This window comes from Epinephelus fuscoguttatus, linkage group LG15, assembly GCF_011397635.1.
Source record: "Epinephelus fuscoguttatus linkage group LG15, E.fuscoguttatus.final_Chr_v1".
Taxonomy (NCBI): domain Eukaryota; kingdom Metazoa; phylum Chordata; class Actinopteri; order Perciformes; family Serranidae; genus Epinephelus; species Epinephelus fuscoguttatus.
The window spans coordinates 42,390,100-42,410,827 of record NC_064766.1 but is presented as its reverse complement, the minus strand read 5'-3'; the positions used below and the strand labels follow the sequence as shown (position 1 = coordinate 42,410,827).

At 45.3% G+C, this 20,728-nt stretch overlaps 1 protein-coding gene and 1 non-coding gene across 4 annotated transcripts; one reads left to right on the top strand and one right to left on the bottom strand.

Moving 5' to 3' along the window:
- The first annotated feature begins 94 nt into the window (after positions 1–94).
- ttc19 (tetratricopeptide repeat domain 19) lies at positions 95–14,370 on the top strand. Of its 3 annotated transcripts, XM_049599289.1 has the most exons (11): positions 101–198; positions 2,044–2,180; positions 2,370–2,461; positions 3,723–3,724; positions 6,798–6,906; positions 6,988–7,026; positions 7,181–7,299; positions 7,379–7,473; positions 7,636–7,799; positions 11,337–11,499; positions 13,860–14,370. In XM_049599289.1, exons 1-11 carry the CDS (start codon positions 110–112, stop codon positions 14,036–14,038), a joined length of 1,188 nt encoding a protein of 395 aa, XP_049455246.1. In that variant the 5' UTR covers positions 101–109; the 3' UTR covers positions 14,039–14,370. The 3 variants fall into 3 exon arrangements, with proteins under 3 accessions (XP_049455243.1, XP_049455245.1, XP_049455246.1); XM_049599286.1 differs by lacking the exons at positions 6,798–6,906; positions 6,988–7,026; positions 7,181–7,299; ... (2 more) ...; positions 11,337–11,499; positions 13,860–14,370 and having other exon boundaries at positions 95–198; positions 2,370–5,711; XM_049599288.1 differs by lacking the exons at positions 6,798–6,906; positions 6,988–7,026; positions 7,181–7,299; ... (2 more) ...; positions 11,337–11,499; positions 13,860–14,370 and having other exon boundaries at positions 95–198; positions 2,363–5,711.
- On the bottom strand, positions 2,986–3,149 carry LOC125902892 (U1 spliceosomal RNA). The gene has a single exon (XR_007451193.1). It is a non-coding gene; the product is annotated as a U1 spliceosomal RNA (small nuclear RNA).
- Positions 14,371–20,728: the final 6,358 nt, after the last annotated feature.

Sequence of the window (20,728 nt, the reverse complement as noted above, 5' to 3'; positions counted from 1 at the left end):
AATGGTTCCACAGCTTATAAAGATTATTCACGTGTTGTTTTCCGGTGCTTTTATTGTGAAGGTGTGGAGTCAGACCTTGTGACTTCCGCTCCTTATATAAACAGACAAGATGGCGGCGTCCTGTGTGCGCAGCTCCGTCCTCAGTCTGAGCAGGTTCAGGTGTTCAGGAGTGCACGCGACCCGGAGCTCACCTGGAAGGTCAGTGTGTGTGCGACTCACCTGAGGTGCGTGTCACGTGTCACGGCTTTTTCTACGGTTTCTGTGAACCCGGGTTAAACGGTGTGAAACGGAGTCTTTTCCTGTCGTCCGGTGGGTGCGTCAGAAGTGTCAGCCAATCAGCAGCGACCTGTTCATAAACCAAATTCTGTCAGATGTTTATTTGTTGTCTGTTGTTTGGTTTTTATTTCAGTCTGTCAGTGACGTCAATAAAGATATTTGAATGGAATTAAACCCGCCATATTAAAAGACAATGCGCCTGCGCGACACAATCAGGTGTTTAACTCACCTGCGTTTGTGTTTAGATGTATAAACGGAGCTGACGAGGACAGACGGACAGACAGGTCACTCACTAAAGTGAATCAGGTTTTCGAGTCACTTGAGTCAGTCACCCAGAGTGAGCACACTCCTCAGGTGAGGGAGGGGCTCTGTGAGCAGGGAGAGAGTGCGAGGTAGCTCCAGCTCACCGGCAGCACAAAGCTCCCTCGCACTCTCTCCCTGCTGAGCCTGTGACTCGGAGAGGAGAGGAGGAGAGGAGAGGAGGGGAGGGGAGAGAGGAGAGGAGAGGAGGGGAGAGAGGGGAGAGGAGAGGAGGAGGGGAGGAGAGGAGGGGAGAGGAGGGGAGGGAGAGAGGAGAGGAGGGGAGAGAGGAGAGAGGAGAGGAGGAGAGGAGAGGAGGGGAGAGAGGAGGAGGGGAGAGGAGGGGAGGGAGGAGGAGAGGAGAGGAGAGGGGAGGAGGAGGAGAGGAGGGGAGGAGAGGAGAGGAGGAGGAGGGAGGAGAGGAGAGGAGGAGAGAGAGGAGGGAGGAGAGAGGAGAGGAGGGAGGGGAGAGAGGAGAGGAGGAGAGGAGGAGAGGGGAGGAGAGAGGAGAGGAGAGAGGAGAGGAGGAGAGGGGAGGAGAGGAGGGGAGAGGGGAGAGAGGAGAGGAGGGGAGAGAGGAGAGGGAGGAGAGGAGGGGAGGGCAGAGAGGAGAGGAGAGGGGAGAGGAGGAGAGGAGGGGAGGAGAGGAGGGGAGAGAGGAGAGGGGAGGGGAGAGAGGAGGGGAGGAGAGGAGAGGGGAGAGAGGAGGGGAGGGGAGGAGAGGAGAGGGGAGAGAGGAGAGGAGGGGAGGAGAGGAGGGGAGGACAGGAGAGGAGAGGGGAGAGAGGAGAGGGGAGAGAGGAGAGGAGAGGAGGAGAGCAGGGGAGGACAGGAGAGGAGAGAGGAGAGGGGAGGACAGGAGACAGGAGAGGAGGGGAGGAGAGGAGGGGAGGGGAGGACAGGAGAGGAGAGGAGGGGAGGAGAGGAGAGGAGGACAGGAGAGGAGAGGAGGGGAGGGGAGGACAGGAGAGGAGGGGAGGAGAGGGAGAGGAGGACAGGAGAGGAGAGGAGGGGAGGAGAGGAGGGGAGGGGAGGACAGGAGGGGAGGGGAGGAGAGGAGAGGGGAGAGAGGAGAGGAGGGGAGGAGAGGAGGGGAGGGGAGGACAGGAGAGGAGAGGAGGGGAGGAGAGGAGAGGAGAGAGGAGAGGGGAGAGAGGAGAGGGGAGGGGAGGACAGGAGAGGAGAGAGGAGAGGGGAGAGAGGAGAGGGGGCTCACACACATTAACTCAGTGTACAGTGAGAACGACTGTCTAGTTTCTCTCTGCAGTTAGTGAGTCAGTGAACAAGTTAATGGAGACGACGACTTGTAACTCCTGAGTCAGTAAAAAGAATCCCGGGTTTCAAACGATTCGTTCGTGACTCGCACATCGCAAATCTATTGATCTCTTGATGTGACAGAAACATGGAGGCTGCTCTTCATCAGCTTCATCACTCTGCCTCATTGTGTCTCTGCTGCCTCTCCTACAGAGGAACTATCAGACCAGAGAAACGCTCGGCCTGCTGGGTAAATCTCAGCAGACATGAGTCCTTTACCAGAAACTTCCACAACACACAGAGAGGAGGAGGAGGAGGAGGAGGAGGAGGAGTGCTGTGGGCGGCTGTCGGTAAGTTCAGTCACACCCATCTTCATCAGACCAAACTGCAGTCAGAGTTTTGAATATTTTACACCTTTGGTTTTTAATCTGAACTCCAGTCACAGACCAACAGACGTCACACTGACCTGTCCATCAGTAACATCACTGTGTGTGTGTGTGTGTGTGTGTGTGTGTGTGTGTGTGTGTGTGAGAGAGCAGCATTCTCCTTGTTCAGCAGTACAGATGAAGACCAACGAGATGAAGCTCAGAGGAAAGAGGATGACATGATCCTGCTGCTGAAGAAGGCCAAGGTACCAGGACCTGTAGTAGTACCATCATCAGCAGCATCGTCAGCAGTATTGTTAGTATTACGCCAGGGCCATCACCGCCCGCGAAGCGCTGCGAATAGCCTCAAAGCAAAGCCAGTTTCCTTTCTTAATTTTAATTTAATTTTTAATTTTATTTCCTTTATTAATCCCCCTGAGGGGAAATTCAATGTTTTCACTCTTGCTTGTCAGTTACACACAGGTCTGAAAGACACACACATGCACACACAGGACCTATACATGCACAAAGTGGAGAGATGTCAGAGTGAGGGGGCTGCCCTTGGTCAGGCGCCCTGAGCGGTTGGGGGGTTCGGTGCTTTGCTCAAGGGCACCTCGGCAGTGCCCAGGAGGTGAACTGGCACCTCTCCAGCCACCAGTCCACGCTCCATATTTTGGTCCGGACGGGGACTTGAACAGGCGACCCTCCGGTTCCCAACCCAAGTCCCTATGGACTGAGCTACTGCCGCCCCCTTAAATTTAAAAAAAAATAAAAATAAAAAATAAAAAATCAGGGGAGAGCACGAGCGCAGTCCCCCACTACCAGAAGTTCTGCAGTCCAGATTCCCACATTTGGGTAATTTGCAGAGGTCAGCTCAATCGGAGTGCAATGACTGAGCCTCGCCATGGGTGAACCACCTTCTTGATCATGGTATCTCCCCTGCTAGGTGAATTTCGGCGCCCATGTTAACCGATTGTGTCATCCACACCGGCAGGTGCTGCAGCAATCGTTTCGGCGTCTGGTTTATTTTCTGCGGGAGCCGCGAGCGAATGTGTCAAGCCAGGCAGGAAGTCAAACAAAGGAACAACAACAGCATCCGGTCAATTTTCAGAATAAAACAAATTTCAAAATAAAACACCCCACTTGACAAATGCGTTGTATATCTCTCTGTGTGTGTGTGTGTGTGTGTGTGTGTTTATATACATATACTCATTACTAAGAAGTGGACATACATGTACAGTTGTTTGGAAAACATGGCGTATAATTTTATGAAGTTATTTACTTACCCACGATGGATAAACAGCCCCAGATGCGACGGAGACAACAGCTGGGAGCAGAAGCTCTTGTTGACCAGCGTGGAGAAATGCGCGTCTGATGTGAACGGAAATGCTCTGGCCCGCGCGAGAATTTCGGTGTGCTGCGCTTCGCAGCACATTGTTGGCAGTGTGGCCCTGGCATTATCGTCAGCAGTACTGTCAGTACTATCATCAGTACTATCGTCATTAATATCATCAGTACTATCGTCAGTAGTATCGTCAGCAGTATCATCAGCAGTATTGTCAGTACTATCATCAGTACTATCGTCATTAGTATCATCAGTACTATCGTCAGAAGTATCGTCATTAGTATCATCAGCAGTATCGTCAGTACTATCATCAGCAGTATTGTCAGTACTATCATCAGTACTATCGTCATTAGTATCATCAGTACTATCGTCAGTAGTATCGTCAGCAGTATCGCCAGAAGTATCGTCATTAGTATCATCAGCAGTATCGTCAGCAGTATCGTCAGTATTATCGTCAGTATTATCGTCAGCACTATCGTCAGCAGTATTGTCAGTATTATCGTCAGTACTATCATCAGTAGTATCGTCAGTAGTATCGTCAGTACTGTCGTCAGCAGTATCATCAGAAGTATCGTCAGCAGTATCATCAGAAATATCGTCAGTACTATCATCAGTAGTATCGTCAGTAGTATCGTCAGCAGTATCGTCAGTACTATCGTCAGTACTATCGTCAGTAGTATCGTCAGTAGTATCATCAGTACTATCATCAGTAGTATCATCAGTAATATCATCAGCAGTATCGTCAGTACTATCGTCAGTAGTATCATCCGTAGTATCGTCAGCAGTATCATCAGTAGTATCATCAGTACTATCATCAGTACTATCATCAGTACTATCGTCAGTAGTATCATCAGTACTATCATCAGTAGTATCATCAGTACTATCGTCAGTACTATCATCAGTAGTATCATCAGTACTATCATCAGTAATATCATCAGTAGTATCGTCAGTAGTATCATCAGTACTATCGTCAGTATTATCATCAGTAGTATCATCGGTACTATCGTCAGTAGTATCATCAGTAGTATCGTCAGTAGTATCATCAGTAGTATCGTCAGTAGTATCATCAGTACTATCGTCAGTACTATCATCAGTACTATCGTCAGTACTATCATCAGCAGTATTGTCAGCAGTATCATCAGTACTATCGTCAGTACTATCATCAGTACTATCGTCAGTATTATCATCAGTAGTATCGTCAGTAGTATCATCAGTACTATCATCAGTAGTATCGTCAGTAGTATCATCAGTACTATCGTCAGTAATATCATCAGTAGTATCGTCAGTACTATCATCAGTAGTATCGTCAGTAGTATCATCAGGACTATCGTCAGTAGTATCGTCAGCAGTATCGTCAGTACTATCGTCAGTACTATCATCAGTACTATCGTCAGTAGTATCATCAGTAGTATCGTCAGTACTATCGTCAGTAGTATCATCAGTGGTATCGTCAGTACTATCATCAGTAGTATCATCGGTACTATCGTCAGTAGTATCATCAGTAGTATCGTCAGTACTATCATCAGTAGTATCGTCAGTACTATCATCAGCAGTATTGTCAGCAGTATCATCAGTACTATCGTCAGTATTATCATCAGTAGTATCATCGGTACTATCGTCAGTAGTATCATCAGTAGTATCGTCAGTATTATCATCAGTAGTATCATTGGTACTATCATCAGTAATATCATCAGCAGTAGTAGTAGTAGTAATGTCAGTACTATCGTCAGTAGTATCATCAGCAGTATCATCAGTACTATCGTCAGTATTATCATCATTAGTATCATCAGTACTATCATCAGTAGTATCGTCAGTACTGTCGTCAGTATTATCGTCATTAGTATCCGTAGCAATGTCAGTACTATCATCAGCAGTATCATCAGTACTATCGTCAGCAGTATCGTCAGCACTATCGTCAACAGTAACGTCAGCAGTATCGCCAGTACTATCGTCAGCAGTATCGTCAGCAGTATCATCAGTTCTATCGTCAGAAATATCGTCAGCAGTATTGTCAGCAGTATCGTCAGAAATATCGTCAGCAGTATCGGCATAAGTATTGTCAGCAGTATCGTCACTACTATCGTCATCAGTATTGTTAGTACTGTCGTCAGTATTATCGTCATTAGTATCCATAGTAACGTCAGTACTATTGTCAGTAGTATCGTCAGCACTATCATCAGTAGTATTATCAGTATTATCATCAGTAATATTGTCAGTACTATCATCAGTAGTATCGTCAGTAGTATCGTCAGTAGTATTGTCAGTAGTATCAGTAGTATCATCAGTACTTTCATCAGTTGTATCATCAGTAGTATCATCAGTACTATCATCAGTGGTATCGTCAGTAGTGTCATCAGTGCTATCATCAGTACTATCGTCAGTACTATTGTCAGTAGTATCATCAGTAGTATCGTCAGTAGTATCATCAGTACTATCGTAAGTAGTATCATCAGTATTATCATCAGTACCATTGTCAGTAGTATCGTCATTACTATTGTCAGAAGTATCATCACTGCTATCATCAGTAGTATCATCAGTACTATTATCAGTAGTATCATCAGTAGTATTGTCAGTAGTATCATCAGTACTTTCATCAGTTGTATCATCAGTAGTATCATCAGTACTATTGTCAGTACCATTGTCAGTAGTATCGTCATTACTATTGTCAGAAGTATCATCACTGCTATCATCAGTAGTATCATCAGTACTATTGTCAGTAGTATCGTCAGTAGTATCGTCAGCACTATCATCAGTACTGTCATCAGTAGTGTCATCAGTACTATCATCTGTACTATTGTCAGTGGTATCATCAGTACTATCATCGGTACTAACGTCAGTACTATTGTCAGTAGTATCATCAGTAGTATCGTCAGCAGTATCGTCAGTACTATCGTCAGTAGTATCGTCAGTACTATCGTCAGTAGTATCGTCAGCAGTATCGTCAGTACTATCGTCAGTAGTATCATCAGTGGTATCGTCAGTACTATCATCAGTAGTATCATCAGTGGTATCGTCAGTAGTATCATCAGTACTATCGTAAGTAGTATCATCAGTATTATCATCAGTACCATTGTCAGTAGTATCGTCATTACTATTGTCAGAAGTATCATCACTGCTATCATCAGTAGTATCATCAGTACTGTCATCAATAGTATCATCAGTAGTGTCATCAGTACTATCATCTGTACTATTGTCAGTGGTATCATCAGTACTATCATCAGTAGTATCATCAGTATTATCGTCAGTACCGTTGTCAGTAGTATCGTCATTACTATTCTGGACGCCGCCTCTGGTTTCCTCCATCAGGCTGTCGTGCTGGCTCATCAGACTCACAACAACCAGGCCATCATCTACACCTACAGCCTGGTAACACCTGCTCACTGTGACCTCTGATGACCTCTGACCCTGTCTCTGTGACCTTTGACCTCTCCCTGTCTGTTCCCTCAGATGGCGAACCTGGCCTACGTTCAGGGCCAGCTGGACAACGTGAGTAACTGTCAAATCACAGCTCAGTTTGTTGCTGTCACTGTGGTATTAAGCTGCTCTTTTTTACTATGGCAACGGCAGTGACAGCCTGGAGTGTAGAACAGCTAGTTATCCTCTTCATTATCATCGTCGTTTCTTCTCTTCCTCTTCTCAGGCAGAGAAACTCTTCAAAGCAGCGATGAGCTTCATGCTGTCAGGAGGAATGCCCCAGGACGACAACGCCATCATCGAGATGTCTCTGAAACTCGCCACCATCTACGCTGAACAGAACAAGTAAGATTGAGCTGTTCATGTGTCTGACCTCTGACCTCACTTCCCGTCAGAGAAGTGACAGTATGTGTGTGTGTTTGAGGGTGGAGCTTGTGGAGCACGGCTTCAGGTTCTGTACGGAGTCTCTGGAGGCCAAACTGCAGAAACAGGAGGAAACACCTGCAGAGGAGCGGACAGGTGAGACTGAAACATGTTAACAACTCAGACACTTCATTTCCTTTCATTTAAAGACACATGACCCTCTGTCCGACCAATCAGAACACTTCTTACTGAACACCTGAAGTTCAGAGGATCTGACACTGATCAGTGGTTCAGAAGCTGCTGTTGTTGTTGTCTCAGAGGAGGAGGAGGCTCTGAGGAAGGAGACCCGCCTCCTGCTCGGTCTTTGTTTGGACTCACGGGCTCGATACCGGGCGTCAACGCTGCACCTGAACCAGGCGGGACAGGACTACCAGAATGCCCTGAACATCTGCCGCCAGGAACAAGGAGACACACACCCACAGGTAGACACACACCAACAAGGAGACACACACCCACAAGTAGACACACACCCACAGGTAGACACACACCCACAGGTACACACATCAACAAGTGGACACACACCCACAGGTAGACACACACCCACAGGTAGACACACACCCACAGGTACACACATCAACAAGTAGACACACACCCACAGATAGACACACACCAACAAGTAGACACACACCAACAAGTAGACATACACCAAGAAGTAGACACACACCAACAGGTTGACACACACCAACAAGTAGACACACACACCAACAGATAGACACACACCAACAGGTAGACACACACCCACAGGTAGACACACACCCACAGGTAGACACACACCAACAGGTAGACATACACCAAGAAGTAGACACACACCAACAGGTTGACACACACCAACAAGTAGACACACACCAACAGGTAGACACACACCAACAAGTAGACACACACCCACAGGTAGACACACACCAACAAGTAGACATACACCAAGAAGTAGACACACACCAACAGGTTGACACACACCAACAAGTAGACACACACCAACAGGTAGACATACACCAAGAAGTAGACACACACCAACAGGTTGACACACACCAACAAGTAGACACACACCAACAGGTTGACACACACTAACAAGTAGAGATACACCAAGAAGTAGACACACACCAACAGGTTGACACACACCAACAAGTAGACACACACCCACAGGTAGACACACACCCACAAGTAGACACACACCCACAGGTAGACACTTACCAACAAGTAGACACTTACCAACAAGTAGACACTTACCAACAGGTAGACACACACCAACAGGTAGACACTTACCAACAGGTAGACACTTACCAACAAGTAGACACACACCCACAGGTTGACACACACCAACAGGTAGACACTTACCAACAAGTAGACACACACCCACAGGTAGACACTTACCAACAAGTAGACACTTACCAACAAGTAGACACTTACCAACAGGTAGACACACACCAACAGGTAGACACTTACCAACAGGTAGACACTTACCAACAAGTAGACACACACCCACAGGTAGACACACACCAACAGGTAGACACTTACCAACAAGTAGACACACACCCACAGGTAGACACTTACCAACAAGTAGACACTTACCAACAAGTAGACACTTACCAACAGGTAGACACACACCAACAGGTAGACACTTACCAACAGGTAGACACTTACCAACAGGTAGACACACACCAACAGGTAGACACTTACCAACAGGTAGACACTTACCAACAGGTAGACACTTACCAACAAGTAGACACACACCAACAGGTAGACACTTACCAACAAGTAGACACACACCCACAGGTTGACACACACCAACAGGTAGACACATACCAACAAGTAGACACACACCCACAGGTTGACACACACCAACAGGTAGACACTTACCAACAAGTAGACACACACCCACAGGTTGACACACACCCACAGGTAGACACTTACCAACAAGTAGACACACACCCACAGGTTGACACACACCAACAGGTAGACACTTACCAACAAGTAGACACACACCCACAGGTAGACACACACCAACAGGTAGACACTTACCAACAAGTAGACACACACCCACAGGTTGACACACACCAACAGGTAGACACATACCAACAAGTAGACACACACCCACAGGTTGACACACACCAACAGGTAGACACTTACCAACAAGTAGACACACACCCACAGGTTGACGCACACCAACAGGTAGACACTTACCAACAAGTAGACACACACCCACAGGTAGACACTTACCAACAAGTAGACACACACCCACAGGTTGACACACACCAACAGGTAGACACATACCAACAAGTAGACACACACCCACAGGTTGACACACACCAACAGGTAGACACACACCAACAAGTAGACACACACCCACAGGTAGACACACACCAACAAGTAGACACACACCCACAGGTAGACACACACCAACAGGTAGACACATACCAACAAGTAGACACACACCCACAGGTAGACACACACCAACAGGTAGACACACACCAACAAGTAGACACACACCCACAGGTAGACACACACCAACAGGTAGACACACACCAACAGGTAGACACACACCCACAAGTAGACACACACCCACAGGTAGACACACACCCACAGGTAGACACACACCCACAGGTAGACATACACCAAGAAGTAGACACACACCAACAGGTAGACACACACCAACAGGTAGACACTTACCAACAGGTAGACACTTACCAACAAGTAGACACACACCAACAAGTAGACACACACCCACAGGTAGACACTTACTAACAAGTAGACACACACCCACAGGTAGACACTTACTAACAAGTAGACACACACCAACAGGTAGACACACACCAACAAGTAGACACACACCCACAGGTAGACACTTACTAACAAGTAGACACACACCCACAGGTAGACACTTACTAACAAGTAGACACACACCAACAGGTAGACACACACCAACAAGTAGACACACACCCACAGGTAGACACTTACTAACAAGTAGACACACACCCACAGGTAGACACTTACTAACAAGTAGACACACACCAACAGGTAGACACACACCAACAGGTAGACACTTACCAACAAGTAGACACACACCAACAGGTAGACACACACCCACAGGTAGACACACACCAACAGGTAGACACACACCAACAGGTAGACACTTACCAACAAGTAGACACACACCTACAGGTAGACACACACCAACAGGTAGACACTTACTAATAAGTAGACACACACCCACAGGTAGACACTTACTAACAAGTAGACACACACCAACAGGTAGACACACACCAACAGGTAGACACACACCAACAGGTAGACACTTACCAACAAGTAGACACACACCAACAGGTAGACACACACCCACAGGTAGACACACACCAACAGGTAGACACTTACTAATAAGTAGACACACACCCACAGGTAGACACTTACTAACAAGTAGACACACACCAACAGGTAGACACACACCAACAAGTAGACACACACCAACAGGTAGACACTTACCAACAAGTAGACACACACCAACAGGTAGACACACACCCACAGGTAGACACACACCAACAGGTAGACACTTACCAACAAGTAGACACTTACCAACAAGTAGACACACACCAACAGGTAGACACACACCAACAGGTAGACACACACCAACAGGTAGACACACACCAACAGGTAGACACACACCCACAGGTAGACACACACCCACAGGTAGACACACACCAACAGGTAGACACACACCAACAGGTAGACACTTACCAACAAGTAGACACACACCTACAGGTAGACACACACCAACAGGTAGACACACACCCACAGGTAGACACACACCCACAGGTAGACACTTACCAACAGGTAGACACACACCCACAGGTAGACACACACTCACAGGTAGACACTTACCAACAGGTAGACACACACCCACAGGTAGACACACACTCACAGGTAGAGCAACAGGTCTGTGATGACATCATCATTATGTTTCCTATCAGACTCTGGTGCTGATGAGCGACCTGGCCACCGTCTTGGATCTTCAGGGTCGTCATGACGACGCCCTGGCGCTTGTTCAGCAGGCGGTGGATCTGAGCCGCTCCGTCGGACACCCGGACCAACACGTGCTGTTGGGAAACATGGCGGGTATCCTGCTGCACACAGGTGAGGACAGGTCATGGGTCGTATTCTGAGTCAGGTTGGTCTCTTATCACACAGACACACATCCCAATGAAACGCAGTGTTACAAAGCAGCTGAGAATGTTCTTTCTGCTGATCGGCCAGCTGTGTGGGGGGCGGGGCCAACAGTGTATATACAGGAAGAAGGTGTGATGTCTCAGTCAGGTCGTCACTGTGAATAACATCTGGTTTCTGATTGAATCAAGGTGAAGTAAAAGTCGTGTGTCAGCGTGTATCTCTGAGAGAAACATTGATGTGAAATCTGATGCTGAGGTGTTTGACAATTACCATGGTAACACACCAGAAAAAAACTGTATACACAGGAAATGTCTTCAGAACGGCTTGTAAAGAAGACAAGCTGCTGCCAGACGACTGAGTAGATTGATGTATGTGATACTGAGCGTGTGCGACTACATGCTAACTGTCAGCATGTTACACAGCTGAGACCAGACAGAGGGACACAGCTGAGACCAGACAGAGAGACACAGCTGAGACCAGACAGAGGGACACAGTTGAGACCAGACAGAGAGACACAGCTGAGACCAGACAGAGGGACACAGCTGAGACCAGACAGAGGGACACAGCTGAGACCAGACAGAGACATCTGACTGAGACCAGACAGAGAGACACAGCTGAGACCAGACAGAGGGACACAGCTGAGACCAGACAGAGAGACACAGCTGAGACCAGACAGAGGGACACAGCTGAGACCAGACAGAGGGACACAGTTAAGACCAGAGAGAGAGACAAAGCTGAGACCAGACGGAGGGACACAGTTAAGACCAGACAGAGGGACACAACTGAGACCAGACAGAGGGACACAGTTAAGACCAGACAGAAGGACACAGTTAAGACCAGACAGAGGGACACAGCTGAGACCAGACTGACACCAGTCAGTGACGTTACTGAGTGTACGACATGATAAAGTCAGTTTGTGACCACAGGCCCGTGGTCATTCGTGATGCAACCATCTCCCAGGTCTCCTCTTTTACACACGTGAACGGTCTCTGTAGTAGACTACAGCAAAGGCTGCACTTTCTTCACCGTCTCAGGGTTCATGGTGTTTACCAAAGATATATGATAGTCTTCTATCAAGCAGTCATGGAAAGCATGTCAGATTTGGCATCACAGTTTGGTTTGGTTATCTCTCAGTGCAACTGATGCAGACTGCAGGGAAGATCAGAGGAGTAAGACAGCTCCCCTCTCTGCAGTCCATCAGTGAACAGGCTTCTCTAAGGCAGGCTCATGAGGTAGTTAGTGAAGCAACCCACGTATGACGTGAGTATGTACTAATGCCTTTTGGGAGAAGGTACAGGTTACCCAGGTGTAATTTGAACCGATTTAAAAACTCCTTTGTCTCTATGTTAATTAAACTGTTAAACAAAGCATTGAAATAGATGGAATGTACAAGACAGGATCACTATAGACGCACTGTTACTGTTGGGTCCCGGCCGTGTCTTTTGTGTATTTTAGTTGCTGTTTTGTGTATGTGTTTGTTGTGGCTGCAGCAGGGGTGTAAGCCCAAGCCAAATTTCCCTTGTGGGCAATAAAGTTTACCTCGACCCTTGACCTTGTAGACTGCAGTCTGAGCTTCCTGCTGTCAACAGGAGGTTTTTATTTTAGAGTGACACGTTCAGGACTATCAGGATTTTTCAAGCAACCGTCTCCTGCTGTCGTTACCACGTTCATATGGTACAGACAAACTCTGAAGTCAGTCGGATCTGATCTGTCAGAGAAGTTTGTGAAAGTACGACCCCTGAAAATTGGCTGACTTCCTGTTGGGTTTAGGGTTGGACTCAAGAATTTTTTTTTTTATTTTTTTTTTTAACATCTCAGAATGTTACAGGTGTCTTCTGAGTTTAATACACGTAGGTGAAACCAGCTTCAGGGGCTGCTTCATGGAAATTTTGTAAGGGACGCTACTGAGGCATTTTTTCACACCTGATCATGACATCATCATCAGATGTAAATTTTCACCAGTTCTGACATGTGTTCAAAGTTTCAGGAGTTTTCAAGCAAACATAGGATTCATTTCAGAGAATAATAATAATAATAATAATAATAATGATAATAATAATAATAATAATATCTCTTTCAGTTGCAGTGTTGTTAATTTTAGATTGATTTAAATTCAATCATATGCACAATCTGTCGCTCCGCCCACAGGAAGTCTGTTTGTACGGGTGAACATGTAGAGTTCAGATCGAGATCAGATCATGTGCAGGGTCTCTGTGGTCAAGTGTCATCACCACGCTCACACCTGTCCAAACCAATCACAGTCTGATTTAAGTGAAGTACAAGGTTCAAACACCTGCTGCTCTCTGATCTGGTCTGTGGTCCGGCAGGCCGACTGGAGGACTCGGTGCGGTTCTACCACGAGGCCCTGAGTCTGGCTCGGCAGGCCGGAGACCAGGAGGCCGTGGAGCAGATCCAGGAGGGACTGAAGGAGGTGAAGAAGAGGAGGAACCAGGAGAGAAAGGAGGAGGAGGAGAGGAAGGAGGAGGAGGCTGCAGCACAGGAGTGATGAGTTCACAGTGTGTTGGAGTATGATGATGATGATGATGAGAGTCTGTCTGTTGGTTCACAGCATCAAGCTTAGTCTATTTACCTGCTGGACAGATCTCCAGGATGATCTCTGTGACCTCTGACCTCTGTGACCTCTGACCTCTGTGACCTCTGACCTTTCCTCCACCATCAGCTTCTCTGGTTCTCATTAAACACCCAGATCTGATGTTCAGATCCTCCACATGCTGATTATTGATCAGAGTCACTGATCAGACTGACGAACTCTAAACATGTTGCTTCTGTTTAACTCTGATGTTTGTGAGTAAACTCTGAAATAAAGATTCAAACAGACGATTGCTGTTTGTCTTTAACTCTTAATGAGGCTGCTGGGTAATGAGGGGCAGGGCTCTGGGCTACAACACACACTCAGACTCACACTTTTTTCAGATAGAAAACATTTGTTTATGGATTTTTATGAAAGATGTCAGTAGCTGCATCTCCCTCACAACAGAGTCCTCAAGTTAAATTTCCTTATTAACATTTAATCTGAGTGAGCTTATATGAACCATATATAGACCACCATTTTGTGTTTTACGTGTCCATTTATCTGGCCATACGTCCGTTCCTTTCTTGTATCGTATGAAATCTCAAGAACGCCTCAAAAGAATTTATTCAAGTTGGGCGCAAAGGTCCACCTGGACCTGGACCTCTTTCAAAATAAAAGCACTACGTCGGTACAACACCACCAACTGATGTTTTTTGCTTTCAACAACACACGTGGTTACGTTTAGCTGACACACGCACACGTGGTTACGTTTAGCCAGCACACATATACATCGTTACGTTTAGCCAACACACACACGTGGTTATGTTTAGCCAACACACACATGTGGTTACGTTTAGCCAACACACACGCACACGTGGTTACATTTAGCCGACACACACACACACGTGGTTACGTTTAACCAGCACACATATACATCGTTACGTTTAGCCGACACACACACACACACACACGTGGTTACCTTTAGCCGACACACACACGTGGTTACGTTCAAACTTTACAGCACTTAACACAGTCCTCCACCGCCGACTAGTGTTTTAGAGGTGTAACTGCAGAGTGACACAGACACACCACCGCACAAGTAAAAACAACATGCAGATTTTTTTTTTCCCCACGACTAATCCATTAGTTGAAGATTATGTGAGACTTTAGTCGACCAAAATTTTCTTTGGTTGGCTACAGCCCTAGAGGAAAGTCCAAGATTTTCCATCTTCATTTAATTACATTTTGTCAGAGCAGTAATACTGTGAGTACTGTAAATGCTTATACAGGACTACCGAGATACTGGTCGTGTGTGTGTGTGTGTAAATACAAGGTTTCTGCAGGTTCCCACAGAAGGTGACGCAGGTGAACTTCCTGTTGTGTTTACTGAACATGTCAGAATAAAAGCTCGGTGACGACAGTAAACAAACAGAAGACACCTCAAACAGGAGTCCACCAAACACAGGATTATCTCGCACACACACACACACACAGACACACACACACACATTCTTGTACTTTTATCTTTGAGAGGACCCCTATCATATTGCGAGCAAAGATGATAAATATAGACATTTGGAGGTGGTCTCGCTGCGTTCAGGTGCTGCTAAAGAAAAGAACCCGTATTATCACCAGTAAACTGTGTTCAGGGATCATTTGAGAAGCTCAACATGAAGTTTGGGGCGAGTGGTTTGTTAATTTATCATTCATGACCAGTTAAAGACAGATGTAATGTAAGATACATATTTAACCCAGTACAGTAAGATACGACATGATGGGAGGAGCTGCCTTACAACAACAGCACAGGAGAAATGAAGCGAACACCATAAAAACACAAACTACATATAACATCACTGCACATAAAGCAGCACACAGCAGAGTAGCATAAAGAAGCACAACGCCGCCCCAAAGCATCAAGAAACATTGTTAAATCAGTTCAGTCCTCAGCCACGGGCGCGTCGGTTGATGTCCATTTTCTCACGACAGCTTTCTGAGTCTTTCAGTAAAATATTAAACATATTTATTTGAAAGTCCCTCAGTGTTTGCTCTCAGATGCAGGTACAACGTCACAAAACTAAATGGGATCAGAACTTTAAACATCTTTTTCATAATAATTTTAATTAGTTTCTGGTAGTTCAGGAGCAGTGGGCGGAGCCAGAGAACATGCTGATGGTTTGCTTTTTATCCCACAGGAGCTCCAACACAAGTGGTTTTTATCTAAGAAATTATTTTGTGCAGGTGTTTGAAAGAATCTTATTAAATTTTTCAACCCACATTCTCTGAGACACAACCGAAGTACTGTCCAAGTACTTTCCAAGTGTAATGTAAAATTCCCTTTTTCCCCCATTTTCCTCATCGTTCCTATTTTTGATAAAATACTTTTAGTGAATATAAAGATAGTTGTTTTATTTTTCAGTTTAACTTTACTCAACTCTATTATTTTTACGAATATTCCACCTCAGTGAGAGGCTGTGGAAACTCAGGAGAAATTTTATAACAACTCCGACTCCTCTGCTCCCTCTGAGTCTGTGGGACTTCATAAAGACTAGTTTTAACAGGCTTTTAACTAAATTTATTTGCATGTTTTACACCCACGCTTCTTATTGTGCCAGTGCCACATTAACGCTGAGAGTAATTTAGAGTTTTTAACCCAAACTAAATCTGATTCTAACCTGAACCTTAAAACAGACATTTAAAGACGTGAAGACTGGCCAAAATGTCCTCACTTAGTTGCTAAAATATGTTTTTTTTCTCACCATGCAGCATCACCAGAACAAGCATATGAACACATACACACATACCACCCTGTACCTTTGTAATTGTGAGGAGCCTCATTAACATGATGTCCTTCGTGGCCCCAACCTTCAGTCTGAACCCTCAAACAGGTGAAGACAGGACCAACTGTCCTCACTGCGACAGTGTCAACCTCAGGTCCTCACAAAGATAGATGTGTAAATACAGACACACACACACACACACACACACACACGAGAAGGACAGTTTCTTCAGATGTTACTGATGTCATGAGAACGAGAGGCTGACTGTATGAAAACACACACACACACACACACACACACACATATGTATCTATACATTCCCATACGCACACACAAATGAAAACACACACAGATACACATAATTACATGTAAACACAAAAACACACACACATTCAGGTGAAGCTGAAGGTACAAAGATAATTGTTGTTGTGCTGATTTAGACACACACACACACACACACACACACACAGGGGATGCTGTGATATAAAAGAAGCTGCAGTTTGTTTCTGTCTCTGCTGGACGACAACGACTCAACACACTGACCAGGTATGAACACGCACACACACACAGTCTCAAACAGGTCCTATCTGATGACCTTCAGTGATGACGTGTTTCGCATGATCATGTTTGTCTGAATTTGTTAAAGATCTAAAAACGTGGTAACTTATTAAACACACATCCTGCTGCTGTGAGTCACAGTTAATCCTGATCACAAAGAAAAAAAGTTCAACAGCCAGTTGTTTAACTATTGAACAAACCAGCTGATCAGTTTGTGTCTACAGCCAGAAAACAGGATGTGATCAATTCAACAGAACTTTATTCATCCTGAAGGAAAGAGTTGTTCCAGAGAACGCCTCAAATCACAGAGACAACAATCAGATGTTGTGCACTAGTAACAAGCAGAAGGTTCCCAGCTCAGGGTCTCTGATTGGGCCCTGGTCTAGATACAACATAGTATTTAATATTTGAAATATTAAATATCAGTCCAAATATTCAAATGTAAAAGATAAGAAGTGTTTTTAAGGAGTAGAAGTAAAAAGCAGTGTGTCACAGAGGACCAACAGGAGTCAGATAAAAACAAAAGTTCCTAAAATGGTGGAAAGACGCTGACTGCTCCCGATGCTCAGTCACATTATCTTATATAGTATGAACTGAATGACCTTCTGTTTACTGGAGATGAATATGTAGTGTTTGTTATTTTACACCTGTTGGATATTTGAGGTTGATGAAGTGAAATAGGAAGTGACACGTAAACTTTCAAATGACGAGAGTTGACAACAGCTGAGCAGAAACAGGACGACAATCGTCAGAAAACCGTGAGCGCCGTTTGTGGGTTGAACAACATGTTTCCATGACACAGTGTATGACGGGCTCTGAGGTGCGTTTGCTCTTGTTCGGTGGGTGTGTCAGAGGTGTTAACCAATCAGCAGCACCTGTGTATGAACTAGATTCTTTGGTAACATCTGTTTCCTACGATGCCGGAAAAGCTTCTTTAAACTGAACTGAATTAAAGGGAACTTCAGCCTTTTTCTAATTCTTACGTGTTACTCCTCAGGTCTGACACGCTCCAAAAACACACCAACAACTGTCTCGTAAATCTGAAAACTACAGAGCTAAAACTCAAATCTATGATGTCACAGCTGCTCCACAGACAGTGAACAGTGACAGATGTTGTGGATCAGTGTTTCACAGCTGGTCCAGATTTCACCTCAGTCACTGGTTCGAGGTCCCACAATTTATCCAGCGTCACACCTGTGTTGAGACGTGTCGTCGAGTTCGTTTACTGTCTCTGTTCAGTATCTGTCCGTTAGTCACTCACTCTGCAGCAGGAAACACCACTTCAGAATAAAAGCTCTCTGCTGGAAATCCACTGTACTTCAAAATAAAGTGTATTTTTATAAACTTGACACGTTTACAGTCCCTTCAGAATGAACGTGTGGCCCAGGTTTGGTCTGTGACCCACCAGTTGGGAACCACTGCTGTAGCTGACACTGAGGGGAACGTTCTGAGTGTGTGGGAACATTTTCTGTTTCAGATCTGAGAACTTTACAACAGAATGAAAATCAAAGTAAATCAGTCTCCGTTCAGTGTCTGTGGAGCAGCTCCAGATCTTTAGACTCTCTGACGTCACAAGTTTGAGATGTTCACGAACACTGATGAACGCTCCTCCGACATGTTCCTCTTTTTTTTGTTAAAGATATTTTTTGGGGCATTTTATTGATTCACAGATACGTGAGAAGGGAGAGAGAGAGACAGCAGCATAGTCTTGTATAAAATATGAAGCTTACAGTCAGACAGTGTATTTAGCGTCTGTTGCCGTGGTGACAGGTCAAACTAATGCCGATTTACAGGGTTCATGAACCATCAACATAAACTACAGATCATCTGTAAAACATTTTAATAAATAAATCAATCATAATTAAAAGAACTGGAGACTGAAACAAACTGATAATCTGATCATGTTTAAATAAGTCAACATCTTATTGGACAGGAAGTGAGTGTTTCTGTGACTTCCTGTCAGGAAACTGTCCGACTTCACCGCAGCTCGTTGTCTCCACCTGCTGCTGCAGCCACCTGATCTCATTCACTTTCCAGGTGCAGTTCATCTGGAACAAGCCTACTGTTTTGCTTCGTGTGGTCGGGGCTGAACGCAGCCATCACCTGCTCAGGTGCAGGTAGTTCCCTGACGACCTCTTTAATAATAATAATAATGATAATAATACATTTTATTTGTATTGCACTTTACATTATAGCAATCTCAAAGTGCTACAAAGCAGGTTAAAAAAATTAAAACAGTTAGAATGAATACAATTTAAGAATTATTAAAAAATGATCAGAGACAATAAATAGTTAAAATGAGAACCTATGAAAGACATTTAGTAGAATGCCTTTGTAAGAAGATATGTTTTTAGGTCTCGTTTAAAAACATGGGGCCCTGAGGTGGTCAAGGAGGGCGTTCCACAGCCTCGGAGCAGCAGAGGAAAAGGCCCAGTCACCCATGGTGCGGTGCTTGGTTCCGGGATCTTGGAGGGTGTTTGTGTTTGTGGTTGCAGAATGGAGTGTGCATGAGGAGGTCTGGGGGGTGAGGAGGTCCTTGAGGTAAAGGGGGACATGTCCGCCCACCGGCTCCAAGGCCAGGAGGCCAAACTGGCCTCAGAGGAAGACAGCAAAGACAGACGTCACAAAACTTCAAATATTCACAAAAGTTTAACTGTTGGAGAAAAAAAAACAAAACAAACACATATATCACCTGTTTTTTCTTCTCAGGTGTGTTTTCAAAGATTTTGGTGATATTAGTTTGAACAGTGTCGGACTGCAGCGCCTGTACGACTCACTGAGCCTCCAGGACGACACCGTCTCACCTCAGGCGATAACGTCACATGTCAAACCTGGACTATGTTCGTCTTTTTATACACTTAAAACAGTCAGTGTGTTGGTGATAAAGCTGTGACATCACTCGGCTGGTTTCAGAAAACAGAAAAACAGAAAAACGTCGTGTGGACGGTACAAATAATAACTGACTGATCAAATGCCAGCACTGTCAGAAGAGCTGCATGTCAGACTGAGAGACTGTTGGTTTCCTCCTGCATCACTTTCAGATGTTCACAGACGGCGTGCTGATTTACTCTCGTTAACGTCACTGCGTCTTTTTGAAATAAACTTACGATGTAAACACTTTGTTTTCAGGTTCAATCCTTTAAGTTCAGGAAGAAAAACAGCTGATCAGATTCAGAACACACACATTCATTTCATTCAGCTCTACGTGGACTTTGTTGGTGCGTAGCTGCGCGCTGTGTTCAGGTGATGATGATGCAGTCAGGTGATGATGATGATGATGATGATGATGATACAGTCAGGTGATGATGATGCAGTCAGGTGATGATGA

Coding starts and splice junctions, on each gene's coding strand:
- ttc19 (XM_049599286.1), top strand. CDS start 3,428: ATGTACAGTTGTTTGGAAAACATGGCGTATAATTTTATGAAGTTATTT.